Raw genomic sequence first — 15124 nt, 5'->3', positions numbered from 1 at the left:
TAAGTAAATTCTGTGCCAATAATCACAACAGGCAAAACTGTATCCCTCCCAACCTCCCACCCCATAAAGTTGCAACCCTCAAAACATCACAGGTCAAAATGCGTAACTTATTCAAAAAGCAGCAGAAGGGCTAAAGTGTCTCAAGCAAGCCCATGTCAATCCCCGAAAACAGGAAGAAAAAAAAAAAAAGGCTATTAGTGTTTGGGGGAGGGGGGGATACATATTCCGCTGCAAAATAAATAATTTGGTTATCAGCACCCATGAAATACCCAGACCCCATGTTAAATACCCTTGTCCCTACCACAATACTTCCTCAAAACAAAACAAAAAAACAACTAAAAATCTCCCTTTCAGTCTGTACACCTCTGCCCTAACCGAGGAAGTGCTCCCAAATCATGTGCAGGCTGTATTATTGCCCAACCCTTGAACTAAAAGTTCAAACTTAAGTGCAGCCCACACTGCAAAGGTTTAGATTCTTCTGTGAAGTCTGTGCAGCATCTCAAGAACATGGTCTTGTTACAAAGAAAAGCCTGCTGACTCACGATGCACTGCATGTCTCTGCCGCTACATTGTCAGTCCATCGTTTAGAAGTCTTGGCATCCAGTTGTTTTTTTTTTTGTCCATTTTTCCTTTTTCCAATGCGAACATTCAAGCCTTTCAATCCTCCCATCCCCAAACAGTCTGTTTAAAGTCATGTCCTAGTGCCAGTGGCAGAAAAACACAGACCCATGTAACAGCTACACATCTCGCTTATAAATTCTACATTTTCTTTTTACACGTTGCCAATTTGAGCTGCACTGCAGCGAGTAGCACTATTACATGATGATAATATTAAATTACCTCTATGTTTAGAGTCACCCAGGCTAGGGGACTCTGCCGAGTGCCTCACAAGTCAGCGTTTCAAGCAAAAGGCTGGAAAGGAAATAAGCCTCATGTTTTCACAACCCTTAAATGAGACCATTTATTTGAACAACCCATGTCAGGAACTTTTGTCAACACTGGGTAATGGATAAGAGTTAGAGCGAACAAGTGCAAATCTGAACAACTGCACCACCTGCTGAAACGCTTAGAAACTTACACTCAAAACTTTGAACAAAGTATTTTTTGGATTTAAAAAAACAAAGAAAAAACAAGGGTGGTGCACTGCCTGGAAAGGTTTAAACTCTGCTAAACCTATTTCCCATTAGGGGGGGGAAAGGGCATAAACTAAATAAGTGCCGCCCAGTGCTGACAGAATCCTGATTTTTAAAAGATCTTTAACATTCTCCTCAAATGGTCATCCAGCCTTTTTAGCTTGTTTTAAAACAATCCATTAAAAAAAAAAAAAAATGAAGTATTTACAAAATGTTTACAATGTGCCAGATCTGTATAAATGGCACATTTAGGACAGAGTGCCTATCCAATAACAATGCAAAACTGCACTGAAATCAGGAGGAAGGGGGAAGGGGAAAGAAAAACAAAAACAAAAAAAGACAAAGAAGTCCACATTCGTCTCAAAGCAGGAGTCCTCATGGCCAAGGAGAAAGGCTGGTCTGAGTCTGGTCAAGTCTCTTAGTGTGGGCCCACTGAAGACAGAGGGGGAAAGAGTTATGGGTCTCTAGAGGCATGGTATGTTCCATGAGCAGATGAAGGGAAAAAAAAGCCATTGGGAGCCTTGTGGGACTTTTGAAAGCTTGCCACAGGAACACTAGCCCCATCATTGTCATTATGCCCACTGATATCATCTCAGTTCTCCAGGGGGCTTCTCTTCACACCATAGTCAAGTACGCCAGAGACTGCACAAATCGCACATGCCCTCCCCATCCTCTCTCCCGCTGTGAAATCCTGTTCTTCGTCGCCCTGAAAATCTACAGGTGGCAAATGCTAAATTATTCTTCTGATGTCAAACGGGAGGGGGCAGACAAGCAATGCCAAAAGCCAGAGAAAGATCAAGACCATCTCTTCAAATGAGTAATGAGTGGAAGAAAAAAATAAAAAAAATCATCAGGTTATTACTTTTTGAACAAGTTAGACTGCTTGTTAAGGCACTTGTTTCAAATGACTAGAAACATGAAGATGAGCAGAGGGAACAGAGAGAGAGTGGGGTGAGAATGTGCTTGCAGGTGATGAGTAGTCTTTTTTCTTGGGTGATAAATCCTCATGTCCCCTCTTTCCCACCTCAAGTGATTTGAAGTCTTCAGGATGAAAATATCGGTGCAGCAGTCCTTTATTAGCCCACGAGTCCGTCACGATTATTTAGCCGTCGCAACATCACATTCCTTGTGGTGGCACCAAAAAGGAGAAAAAAATAAAGCCGGAAGATATATAGTTTACATAAAAAAAAAAAAAAAAAAATCCCCTATTCCCTAGACACAGTAGGGAAGGGAAAACAAACAGGTGGGGATAGGGGACAAAGGATTGGTGATCTGTTGGGGGTAGAAATGAAAAGCCATGTTATTCATTTATTTATTTTTAAATCAAACACTATATTGACAAAAGTATTGGGTCACCCCCTTTTAATAAACAGGTTTGACTACTTTAGTAATTTCCATGAGTATAATGTTTAAGCATATAATGATATTCTAGGGAATTGTGTGCTTCTAATTTTATAGCAACAGTTTGGACAGGACCCTTTTCTATTCTAACATGACAGTGTCTCAGTGTATAAGGCACGGTTCAAAAAGAAATGATTGATTGAGTCAGTGTGGAAGAACTTGACTGGTCTGCAGAAAGCCAAGTCCTGATCCCAGCTGAACTCCTCTGTCTTAGACACAGAGGCATCATCAGGTTAGAATAGAAAAGGGTCCTGTCCAAGCGGTTGCTATAAAAAGCACGCAATTCCCTATAATATGATTATATGCTTAAACATTATACTCATGGAAATTACTAAAGTAGTCAAACCTGTTCATTAGAAGGGGGTGACCCAATACTTTTGGCAATATAGTGTACATGTATATTGTAAGCTCTAGAGCAGGGTTATTCAATTAACTTCATTTGAGGGCCAGATTATCGAATTGAACGTTTGAAGGGGGCCGTCCCGATCTTTTTCTGGAGGGCCAATAAAATTGGAAATTAAATGCATATTCAGCAGTAAAGTTGACTAATATTACCAACAGTAACATCTATAAAAGGTTAACAATAGTGCTGTCTGTCATTCAAAAAAAAAAAAATTAAAAAAAGTGACTAAACGCATATTAATTTGTCGTCATTTTCACACTGAACTTCCAAATTAATATAGAAACATTAAGATTGTATATTTTAAATGTGTTTAGTGTCATCTTTTTACTAGCCTATTACTAATGACGTAGTATCATTGATACAAATAATGTTACTGTTGTCTCTAGTAATGACTAAAATTAAAGGAAAAATTGATTTAATACAGTATAATTGAAATTTATATTTTTAACATTTAGCCTAATAGGCTTTGAAAAATATAACTTTTTATAAGTGAACTTATAAAAAACAATTCACAAAAACTATAAATTGTATGCATAAGCTATATTGATTATTCAAGTTTCAAAAGTTAATCAGCAAGCAGAGCAGTCAAGTGATTTCCCTTTTTCTTTAGTTCTTTGATTTAGGCCTACATCAAATCACAGACTGCAGCAGGTTTCACTTTAAAATCAGCACCGTTTCTTTAATAAAACCTGATGCACATGACGAGGATGTGACATCCAATTTTCTCCCAACTCTTTACGGTCATTTAGGATTTTATAACTGATTTAAGACCGTTTATGATGTAACTTGCCAAAACCACGTATTTTTACATCTGTGTGTGGTTTTGTCCGTTGAATCGCTGGCGCGCTTGTCTGAAGCGGCTCAGCTTATGAGTAACGTTACAGAAACAGATTTTGAGAAAAAATCTTCGTCCAGTGTCGGCGCTATTTCTCGATAACTCTGTCTTTAAACTCGTTTTAACTAATGTTAGAATTGTGGATCTCCCATAACACCCTCACATAAACGCTCGTCAACACTGCCATCTATTGACGTTACAGTCTCCGGTAGATTATTGCTGCATCTCTCCCTTTTCTTTTTGGCTGGCCCAGGCCAGAGTTGCCACCTTATGGACAAACTAATTAGTGCAAGAACAAGTCAAGGCGAATGTACAACCTGCGCATTCTTCCTCGGGCCGGATGAAGATGATTGACAGGCCGGATTGGGCCCACTGGCCGCCAATTGAATAGCCCTGCTCTAGAGAGACTGAACATTGAACTCACCTCTCCTGCTCACAGTTTAACCTCCTCTCCACTCTCACTGTGGTACTCAGCCACATATAGACTCTTATCAATACTGCTGGGAATGGGCTTGATTTCAGTACCCAGCTGTTCTTCAATACCCTTCAGGTTAAAGCGGTCATCGTAAGTGATCAAGTTAATGGCGAGACCCAAGTGTCCAAATCGGCCTGTGGGGAAAGGTGGCTGATGTCACTTAACACGACTACCATTTCACTTGCCAAACAGTGACACTTCCAATGCAACATTACTTGATTTCAGAGCGGAAACCAAATGAAACCCTACTCACCAGATCTGCCAATGCGATGGAGGTATGTCTCCCCGAGTTTGGGGAAATCAAAGTTGATCACCACATTCACAGCTTGTATATCAATTCCTCTTGTGAAGAGATCTAAACGGGGGTTAAAAATATAGAGTCATTAAAGCCAAAGCAAGTTCTGGGTTTAATAATAACTTTAATGCGTCTATCATGAATTAAATAAACATCCATATTTTCAAATGTACTTACCAGTGCAGACAAGATTTCGACATAAGCCATTTCTAAAATCATGGAACACACGGTTTCTGTGTTCCTAAAAGAAAGTTAAAACTTGTATTAGCATAACATTACCCAAGACACAGAATTCACAATGTCAACAGTATGGCTGGTTTATAAAGCCAAACTATTTTAAATTATAAATACGTAAAAGTTTAATGACATAAAAAACGTAGCCTTCTACTACATCGTTTATGTGGTGTAACCCCAGGTATGCATCACATTCTCGGGTTACGAAGAATAAAGGGAAAAGTTCATCTTCCGAATTTGGCAGTAAAAAAAAATTTGAAAGCTGACCATCACAGTGCTCTGACCTTATCAGCCCATTTGAATCATTATTTGATTCGCTCGTCGCTTATGACAGAACACCTTATCACTATCTTGTCTTCAGAAAAGATTATTTGCTTGCGTTAGAAACAGTGAATCTCTTTAAAAACGGGCTGTTGTTCTCACTACATTGCAGTTATATTAAAAAAAAAAAAAAAAAAAAAAAAAAAAAAGTTTCACCCGCCAACTGACACTGTTACATGTACTCGCCAATGCCGATTTTACTTTCATTTGGCGCTTGGCAAGTGTTAATTTTAGGCCCTGCACATAAAGAATCCCAAAATACAACATGATTATCATGTTTCACAGAGAATATCATCCCAAAAATTATAAAAGTGATTAAACATTATTTAAAAAGTACACAGCAGCATAAATACTACAATACATCAGCAGGTGAATATATAGATATAAACCAATACAAATCAACATTTATAGAAAACAAGAATCAATTCTTCATTCATTCCTGAAGGATGTAAAGTTAAGATCAAAGATACATTTACACTCCCTCTGTAAAAGTCTCCGCCTCTACGTGCATGCATCATGTTCAATAACCACAACTTTTATCCGAAATCGAATGGGACACTTCATTAAAGTGGCGAGCACTCTTTGCACTGTATTCTGGACAATACATTTATAAGAGCAGTTTGGCCTATTTTTCATGCGTGGATCTCATTTAAATTATAAATCCTGCACAGAACATCCTTCAGAACTCATTACATAAACACTTGCTCCATTTCAAAATTCTGCCAACAGCAGTGCGGTAACACCACACGCCCGCTATATTCCCACCTGTCTCATCTTGGCATGAATGTAGAAACAGGAGTATCCAAGCTGAGAGATCTTCTTTGCCAGGAGCTCCACTCGCTGTGATGAATTGCAGAAGATTATAGACTGATTGATCTGGAGCTGAAAAACAAAAAAAACTAACATTAAAAAGGATGTCTGCATGTTCTCCAACAGTCAGGAGGACACTGACGCTAATTTTCATTTCTTGGTCAGATAGTGTGTGGGATGCACAAGGATCATAAGGTTTTTACCCTGGAGAACAGAGTATTAAGGCAATGGACTTTCTGCCTTTCAGTTACATAGGCGTAATACTGAGTAACCCCCTTCAGGGTCAGCTCCTCCATCAGGTTTATCTCATAGGGCTTCTGCAGATGGTTGTTCTGTTCACAAAAACAGTGTAAATTAATACTTTCTGAACCATAATGAGAGTCTTTGAACAATTGCATACAATGAGTGGAGGATTATTAAAAAAAAAGAAAAAAAAAAAAAAAAAAAAAAGAAAGCAGAACACACAATATGTTAGACAGCAAAGGCAACAATCCATTCTATTGCACACCATACACGCCCACAAAAATAAACAGTGAAGTCCCTAGGGATAGGCGTGTAATTTCGGCTTTGTAACTAGTACAAATATTAAAAAAAAAAAAACCGCAATGCTTTTGTTTCATCTTGTTACGAACTCATGGCTCCCCCTCGTTTAAAGTGACATGCTTCTAGCCTTCCTAAAATTTAAGTTTATATTCATGATTTATTACTTGAAATAATTCAAATCATAAATGTGTACAATGAAGCTCAAAATTCACTTTAAAAAAATTCTGCTGATTTCCAAAGTAAATTACTAACCAGGTTTAAAAATCTTGATAAAAAAAAAAAAAAACAATAGCCTAGTGATTATGAATTTTGCCAAACAGATTTTTTTTAATGAAAAATATTCATGAACAGCAAATCATAACTTTGCACGTGTTGACCGTTACCAACTTGGTAACTAGTTAGTGGCATGCTCAGTTTAATTACAATAAAAACAATGTATACTTCAATAAAAACTAACATGTATTATTTTAAAAACATACATTGATTACCATCTTTTGTTAAGAAACTAGTGGGCTTACCATGAACTTCTGCACACTCAGTGGGAAGGTGGCAGAGTACAGCAAAATTTGCCTTTGTTTGGGCAAATAGCTCAGAAGCTCCTCCATCATCTGTACAAAGTCCTGTGACAGGAGCTTATCTGCCTACTCGGTAACATGGGCAAAACACACAAGAGATATGAGAATTATTGTATGGCAATTAAGTCAATTAGTTAAAGGGATAGTTCACCCAAAAATGAAAATTCTGTCATCATTTACTCGCCCTCAAGTAGTTCCAAACCTGTATGAATTTCTTTGTTCTGCCGAACACAAAGGAAGATATTTTGAAGAAAGTTTGTAACCAGGCTGTTTTGGGGCACCATTGACTTCCATAGTAGGAGAAAAAAAAAAAAAAAAATTCCTATGGAAGTCAATGGTGCCCCAGAACTGCTCTGTTTCCCACATTCTTCAGAATATCTTCCTTTGTGTTCAGCAGAACAGAGACATTCATACAGGTTTGGAAATACTTGAGGGCGAGTAGATGACAGAAATCTCATTTTTGGGTGAACTATCACTTTAAAAGCTCTTATTCACATACCTCATCCAACACAACCATCTGTACTTGATTGACTTTGGCCACTCCCTTTTTGATGAGGTCTAAAATTCTTCCTGGAGTGGCAATGACAACATGCACTACAAAGGGAAAAGTTAAATTCAGTGAAATCCAGTGTTTACAAAAGTGTATATGTAAAGTAGTTCAAACCATTTTAAAACACATTTTCCACCAGATTATGAACACTTGCCTGTTTCGTCAAGTCTCAAGATGTCATCACGGAGGTTGGTTCCACCTGTAGTTGCCATGACCTTGACCCCGCCCATGTGTTTGCTGACCTGAATACATATCTGGCTAACTTGTAGAGCCAGTTCTCTAGTGGGCACAATAACCAACGCTGCAGAAAACATTTAAAGCATGGCGTCACTTCAAAGGACTTCAAGAAATCATACATAAGGCCTATAATTGTGAAACCTAACAACATCTTGTAAAAGTGCCAAAACCAAGACAGTCACAGACCTTGTATGCTGTCTTTCTTCAGGTCAATACGTTCAAGTAAGGGAATGAGGTAGGCGCCACTTTTTCCTGTGCCGTTCTTGGCTCTGGCCAGAATGTCCCTCCCAGACAACGCAATGGGAATGCTCTCCTCCTGCAGGAACGAGTGAGAACACCGTAATGAGCAGATGGGTCCGATTAAATGCAATCTTCTCCTGCCTTACAGTGGATGGAAACTGTATGGTCTCTAATAGACAAAAAGGTCAAAAAGCCTAAATGGTGTGAAGCCAGTTTCTGTAACAGACATGATCCTTCAGTTAAAGTGACAGTTTAAACAAAATTATCAGAATGTATATACACTTTGATTTAGGAGACAGCCATTTAAATACGATGTGCATGTTCTGCACATCTGAGTGAATGAGTGTCGCGGTTTCATCTACTACACATGCTCAAGCAAGCATGACGCTTATGGTGTTTTCAGCACCTGTTGTCTCACAATATGAGGATATGAACACATGAACTTCCTCCCCAGAGCCTCTGAGAATTCTCTTTACAACTGTTTCACTTGATAAAAACTATTGTAAGAAAACACAGAAACTGCACAACCAGTCAAAAAAAAAAAAAAAAGTAAATCGAAATAAACATTACCATTATACAAGTGTACTTAATTGTTTTTAGAATTGTAATAGTTTTATTTTTAAAGGAATAAATCAGGTTGTTCCATGTTTTAAATTCACAGTAAACCTGTTGAGCACCACTTTGCACAAAAAAGGGAATTGATAAACTCTCATTTGACCATTTTAAAATAGAATTGCTCATGAATTACGCATTTGATTACCACCATTTTAATAAATGGTGGTAATCAAATGCATAAATTTGACATTCCACAGAACATTTCACAGGGCTCTAATAAATTCTATTAAAGTGCTGTTAAATTATGTAAATTTCATAACTTCAACAATTAAGACATACGTATTGATTACCAAAATTGAAGTCAACCGGCTGTGCGATATGACGACATATCGGTGGACAAAAAGTCTATCGTTTCATATTATGCTCTATCGTTTAATTCGTGGCGTCACAAAATACATTGTTTATGGTAATACTTTTTCATAATTTGGATGACTGCGATCTTTACACGTCACCAAGGGGCGTGAAAGGGAGACAAAAGCAGGTGGAGAATGACCAGCCAGGACAAAACAAGGAGCTCATTCCTAAACGAGGGAATGCATCTGCAGCTTGGAAACACGTTTTTAAGCAATGCATTTTAAAACAACCGATTTTAAGCCGTTTAAACAAACAGCTATATACGAGCACCGTCTCAGTTTCTGTGTGAGGAGTGAGCATTTTTTTGCCGCTTTATTGGCTTTGAACGATTACATACACTCATGTGTCATAATCCCCATCTTTGCAAGGATCCTCATAAACACAGTGATTTCGGTCTTAAGAGAGAGTAAATAGCTGAAAAAGAAAACCATATATTGATCCAAACTTCGGTCTTAAAGGGGAAGCTGTACAATATTCGTCCTGTCTGCCATTCATATTAATCAAACAACAGGGAGAGAAAAATCTTTTTCTTAAAAAAAAAAAACCTTTGAAATAAAAAAACTACAGTGATATCGTTAAATAAAATTAGTCCTATCGTGATATAAGATTTGACGTATTGCCCACCCCCAAGTACATATACTAAAATGTATTCCATTCTAAGTATACTATAAACAATTTACATATATTTTTCACTAGGGTATAGCCAAGATTTACAAAAAAATAAAAAATAATGCTTTAAAACTATTGTTAACTGCTGTGTAGCATACTGTGAATGTAGGCTATAGGGTAACATTTTGTGTCCCACCTTTGCATGATGAGTTTCTTTATATTATCATAAAATGCTACAGTATTTAATAGGGATGCACTGAATGTTCAGCAACCGAAAATAGCAAAAAAAATAAAAAATAAAATAAAACGCTCTTTGTGTTCAGCCGAATAAGCAAAAAGCTAATCTTTGATCGTTTTGTTAGTTTTTTTTTTTTGAAAAGCAAGACAAAACAGTAAAAAAAGCTAATTTTGGCTATTTAATTTATGCAACGGTGAAAAACTGACAAAATACATGGGGGAAAGCCACAAAAAGATCGTGTTCGGTATTCAGCCTTCGGCCCAGTGTTTCATTTTGTTCGGCTTTGGAAAATAATTTTCCTTTCTATTGGGGAATGATGATTCTAAAAGGAAATGTGCCCGGTGTCTGGTTGCTATGATAAATGCAACTTGCATGCATCTGATTGACAGAAACCTTGCACTCTTATTTCAAGGTTGTTAATGCTGTGGTTATTTAACAGGTTTCCTTCGTACATTCAATTTAACAATGAGAACTACGAGCGAAGCGTGAGCGCAATCCTGTGACAGGCAGCAGTGGAGCGCATGAACATAGAAATCGCGATTGATTCAATTCTTAGCGCTTTAAATCAATTATTGGCCAAAATCAACGATTCAAAAATCCATGTTTCAAGATCGATGCTTTCTCAGGGTTTGTAATTGACGCATCGAGAAAACTATTGAATTGTTACACCCCTAGAATTTAAGGAAACAGTAAGTGATTTCATAGGGCCCTACACATGGTATCTGTGCTTGGGATTGGCTCAAAAAAAAGTTATTAATTATTGATTTCTCCAAGTATATCGGATTTCGCTATCTAAGAGTGATTCAAATCTGAAATATCTGCCATCAAATTTCCATTTTTTCCCCCGGCCTTTTACCTGTATAGGTGACGGTTTCTCCCAGCCCATTTCAAAGATGCCCATAAGCAGTTCCCGTTTCAGGCAGTAATCCTCAAACTCGTTTCCCTTGGTCGCCGTCACATCCTGTAAATTTCACGACCACAAGCAGCAAGTTAGAGAAAGATTCTCGTTCAGAGGATACTTTAAGAGACATACAAATAATGTGTTACAGATGGACTTACTGAAGTTCTCATGCGCAAATCCTTCGGAGGAAGCTTTAGATTCTTCTTCCAGTCATCCCCAGGCCTGAAAGAGGGGGTGAAAAAAAGGCATCAAATCCCAATCATCACCATACCAAATCAGCACTCGCAGCATCATTTGCACGTCCCTCAAGGACTTACTTGATGATAGTGTTGGCTGTGGGTGCAGGCTGGGAGTTGCAGTTGTTGACTGTGCTGGGGGGTTTGACCTGGGCTGGCTGCGTTGTTTGGGAACCCCCTCCACCTCCTCCTGGACCACCTGCTGGCTTCACCGAGCCTCGCATTTGGCCATTTTGATTCGACAGTCCCAGAATCACTGGATTCTCCATTCTGGCTGTACTCATGACTTCTATATCCTCTCTTCCAAACAGTGAGTGACAAACAACAGTGGAGATAATACTTGATCTTAATGGGCTTGCAAAAAAATTGCAAGTTGTCCTTCCCACAGCTTTCTCAGTGTCCAAATCGCACAAAAAGACAAAAACAAAAAAGTTAAAGCAATATTTTTCACCAGTTCCTTGTTCCTCAATATGCAAGTCTCTTGTGGAACATAATGTCAGTGTCACAGATATTATAAAGCAGGAAGATTAGCTTCAGTTATCCTTCCATGAATGAGCGAATCCGTCCTCTGCAAAAGGAAAGTTTCACAGACCGGGGGCCAGGAAGCCAGCGTTAGGCTTTTCAATTATTCTGTCCATTCCTTTCTCTCCAATTAGTCAATGATTTCAAAGGTTTTCAACCTGCGTGAGAGAAAGAACATCATATAAAGCACATAATATGAAAGGTCCAAAAACGGAGTCAATTTTAGGCAACATTGATGCCGATTAAATGTGACCGGGGTTTCCCAACCTATACAAACCAAGACTCTCAGGCAATGCAAGGATCCCCAATATGAATAAAGTTGCTAATAGGTTTCATTTCATAACATTAGTCAACTAAGAGTCGAGGGGGGCTGGGGGCTTCTAAAGCATTTATTTGTTAATTCCAGAATTAACATTAAAATACAAAGTTGTATCTGTTAGTATTAAATGGAACTGAGCTAACAATCTTAACTATTTTTATTAACTAACATTAAATGGTAATAAATATTGTAGCAAGTTTATTGCTTATTGTTAGTTAATGCATTGACTAATATTAACAGTAACACTTTACAAATTTCAACTTTTCAAAATAACTCTGCTCATTCTATAACAGCTCATTCTTGTAGCACATTTAGATTATAAATACTCTAGATTTTAATAAACAAAATATCCCCCACACAGCTGGCCAATATTATAATACCAATAAATATTGTGTGTGTTTGTACAGCAAACAAGACATACACAGAATTGCGGATTATAAAAGCACACTTGTTTTATACAATATTTACTTGATTCAGAAGTCACTATTTTTGCGATTTCATTGCCAAACCTGTTGATAAATATTTGCGAGGTTTTGTTTTAAATGAGGTTTAATTATTGCACAAAGTGGCAAAGTGTGTCCTGATTATTATAGCTATATCACCAATACAGAGCAATGCGTGTAGTAATTTATCATGCGTGCATTAAAGCAGCACATTTTCACTAAATTGTAATGTTAGAGCAACAAAAGAGATGAAATTCAATTAAAGCTCTGGCAGAAGTGGCATAGTAAAAGTCTGTCAAATTAAAAAAAAAAAAATAATAAAAATTTAATAAAATTGTAAATAGACTAGATAAAAAAAAACAGTCCAGACCCGTACATATGAACTAAACCACAAACCTTATAAATGTCAAATCTAACCGATGGCAGCAGCACCTGCCACTAAATCAACATGATAGGCCTCATTTTAAAAACAGCCTCGCTTATAAAAAAAAAAAAAAAAAAAAAAAACAACAACATTGACAGATTTCATACACATTAATAGTTTGACCTCGCTGATGTTGTGTTTGTAAAACAGGTGCAGTGGCACTTTGGCTAAACCGCTGTGGAATCCGGTTAAAATTAGAGACAACGTAAATACACTTTAGTTAACCGAGAGTCCACAGTTCCCGAAACTCACGGTAAACCAATGTATCTCAATGAAACTCTGTTGTTATTTAGATAACACTTAAATTTCACCCGTCTGGACACAACGTGAAACTCGCCGTCACGCAGCTAATGCTAATGTTTAGCTACGCAGCTACCGCTGACGGCTTAATATCAGTGAATTTTAACAGTAGGATATCGTTTAACAAATACAGATATAATAATACATTCGTAATATGTTGCTGTTGTTGTCGGTAAAATGTAATATTTAAACTGTGTGAGGAAAAGTACATATTAGCACTGTGCGCTAGCTTGTTAGCTTTAGCGTCCACACACAGGCCGCACGCGAATTAACCCACAGATTCACCAATAACGGTCTAAATGACTAAAGACTGATTTTTATAAACGACAATAGATTTGATAGAAACGATGTGCTTCTTACTAAAGTCCCCGAATGCTGTAACCGAGCCGAAAATATAAGACACCACAGCTACATGTAAACACTCGGCTACAACGAAGCCGCTAAATCGATTTAAAATCTCACTATGTACAACATAAATGTAATTTTCTGTAAACTTACCAGATGTGGCTGAGAATATCTTTGTGTTTGTGAATTATAGGTGTAGAGTTGTGACATATATTTCGGGGTGTAAAGCGAGTGTGTAAGATGGCTTCTTTAAACCCTCCCATAATCAGTCACATGAGATGCATTCCACAAAACACCACGCGCATTATAATTATTTAGGAAAAGCATTTGTACGGCTGCTTTCGTGTTAAATACATGCTAAATATTTTATGTGTGCTAAATATTACATATGCACTGAATTTCATTTTTGCGTATGAGATCATCACAATTATACTTCTTTAAAAAGATCATAATTACATGGCAACAGAGTTTAATTCTTACCTGAGCTTGTTTTTATCTTGACATGTGAGTCATTTAATTAGTTAACATGTTTGTGCTTGACTAATTGTTTATGTAGGCCTATGTATGTGATTTAAAGCATTAATTTGGATGCCTAAAACATATTTTTTATTATTATTATTACTAATTTCATAAGTGTTGAAGAGGTTTGGTGTGCACAAAGTAGGGATCTGTTGATAGAGACACCTGTGGGGTTCATAGATAGTTAATTAATTGCCTTAATGACTCATCCTTACCAATTAGACCTATGTATATTCACACAATGAACTGAATTTGGGTTTTAACTTTACAGGACAAGCTGTTGGAAAATGGATAGATGGATTTTATAGTTCCATTATAGTTAAAAGCTACATTAGGGAGTAAAATCAAGCAATTTTTCTTTTTCTTTCCCTAGATAGTTAACTGGAGCCACTCCAACAAGCTTCACACACTCATAATGTGTTTGTGGTTAAAGCAATTTTGCAACATTTTCACAGCCAAGTTTGACATTTTCTGAGAGGAGGTAAATAAAAAAAAAAAAAGTGAGCAGCGCTTGTCCCTGCAAAACTCACTGCCACAATGCAGGAGTGTTGTAGGTGGTTATTGAGGTTTATATGTTGAACTGCAGTTACATCTAAAACCCAGATATGAGTCATAGTGAAAGTGATGCTTGCCTTAGCAATACATGATAACCATAGCCTACTTATCAGATGTAGGTAGAGTCCAGATTTATAATATTTATAATTAATCATAATTTGCCTTGGGAACCATAAAACATACACATCCCAAAATTTTGAACAAAAATGGTTGGTTGACTTTCAAATTTTAATATGTTATATATTTTCAATTTTAATATGTATAATATTTTCAAATTGTAATAATTTTTTTTTTTTTCCATTGGTTACATTTGCGCTATACTCAAAAGTTTATTATTATTTAAACATGTGTAATAATCAAGTAATTTAATAAATGTGGGAATTATGTAGTGGCCAAAGTGCAATGATTTTTCCTTAGTTATCCGCTCGTACTTTTTTAATAATAAAAAAAAAAAAATAGTTTTGAAATGGTTTCTGTAACCAAGCCCGACTGCTGAGAAAACTGTTAGGTGCTAAGATTTGGTCAGCCAAGTGCTAAACCACTGCAGCTTCCAACAATAATGATCAAAATGTGAGTTTAGTGCAAACTAGGCCAATTAGTGCTGTAAAAATCTGAACTGCAGGATAGTGGGGGATGTTTTTGTTCTGTAAAGGAAATGTGTGGGTTTCTTTCAGTGTTTTCGTAAAGAATTC

General features: G+C 37.1%; 1 protein-coding gene across 1 annotated transcript; it reads right to left on the bottom strand.

Moving 5' to 3' along the window:
- Positions 1-384: 384 nt before the first annotated feature.
- Positions 385-13625, bottom strand: LOC306842742 (putative ATP-dependent RNA helicase ddx6). Its single transcript, XM_079373787.1, has 14 exons — positions 13512-13625; positions 11087-11685; positions 10928-10991; positions 10725-10829; positions 7999-8128; positions 7730-7876; positions 7525-7619; positions 6969-7091; positions 6111-6239; positions 5863-5979; positions 4720-4783; positions 4501-4602; positions 4197-4381; positions 385-2405 (listed from the first exon to the last, which is right to left on the bottom strand). Exons 2-13 carry the CDS (start codon positions 11287-11289, stop codon positions 4206-4208), a joined length of 1455 nt encoding a protein of 484 aa, XP_079229913.1. The 5' UTR covers positions 11290-11685; positions 13512-13625; the 3' UTR covers positions 385-2405; positions 4197-4205.
- Between the last annotated feature and the right edge of the window lie 1499 nt (positions 13626-15124).

This window comes from Barbus barbus (assembly GCF_936440315.1).
Source record: "Barbus barbus genome assembly, chromosome: 23".
NCBI lineage: Eukaryota > Metazoa > Chordata > Actinopteri > Cypriniformes > Cyprinidae > Barbus > Barbus barbus.
This window is presented reverse-complemented; position numbering and strand designations above follow the sequence as displayed.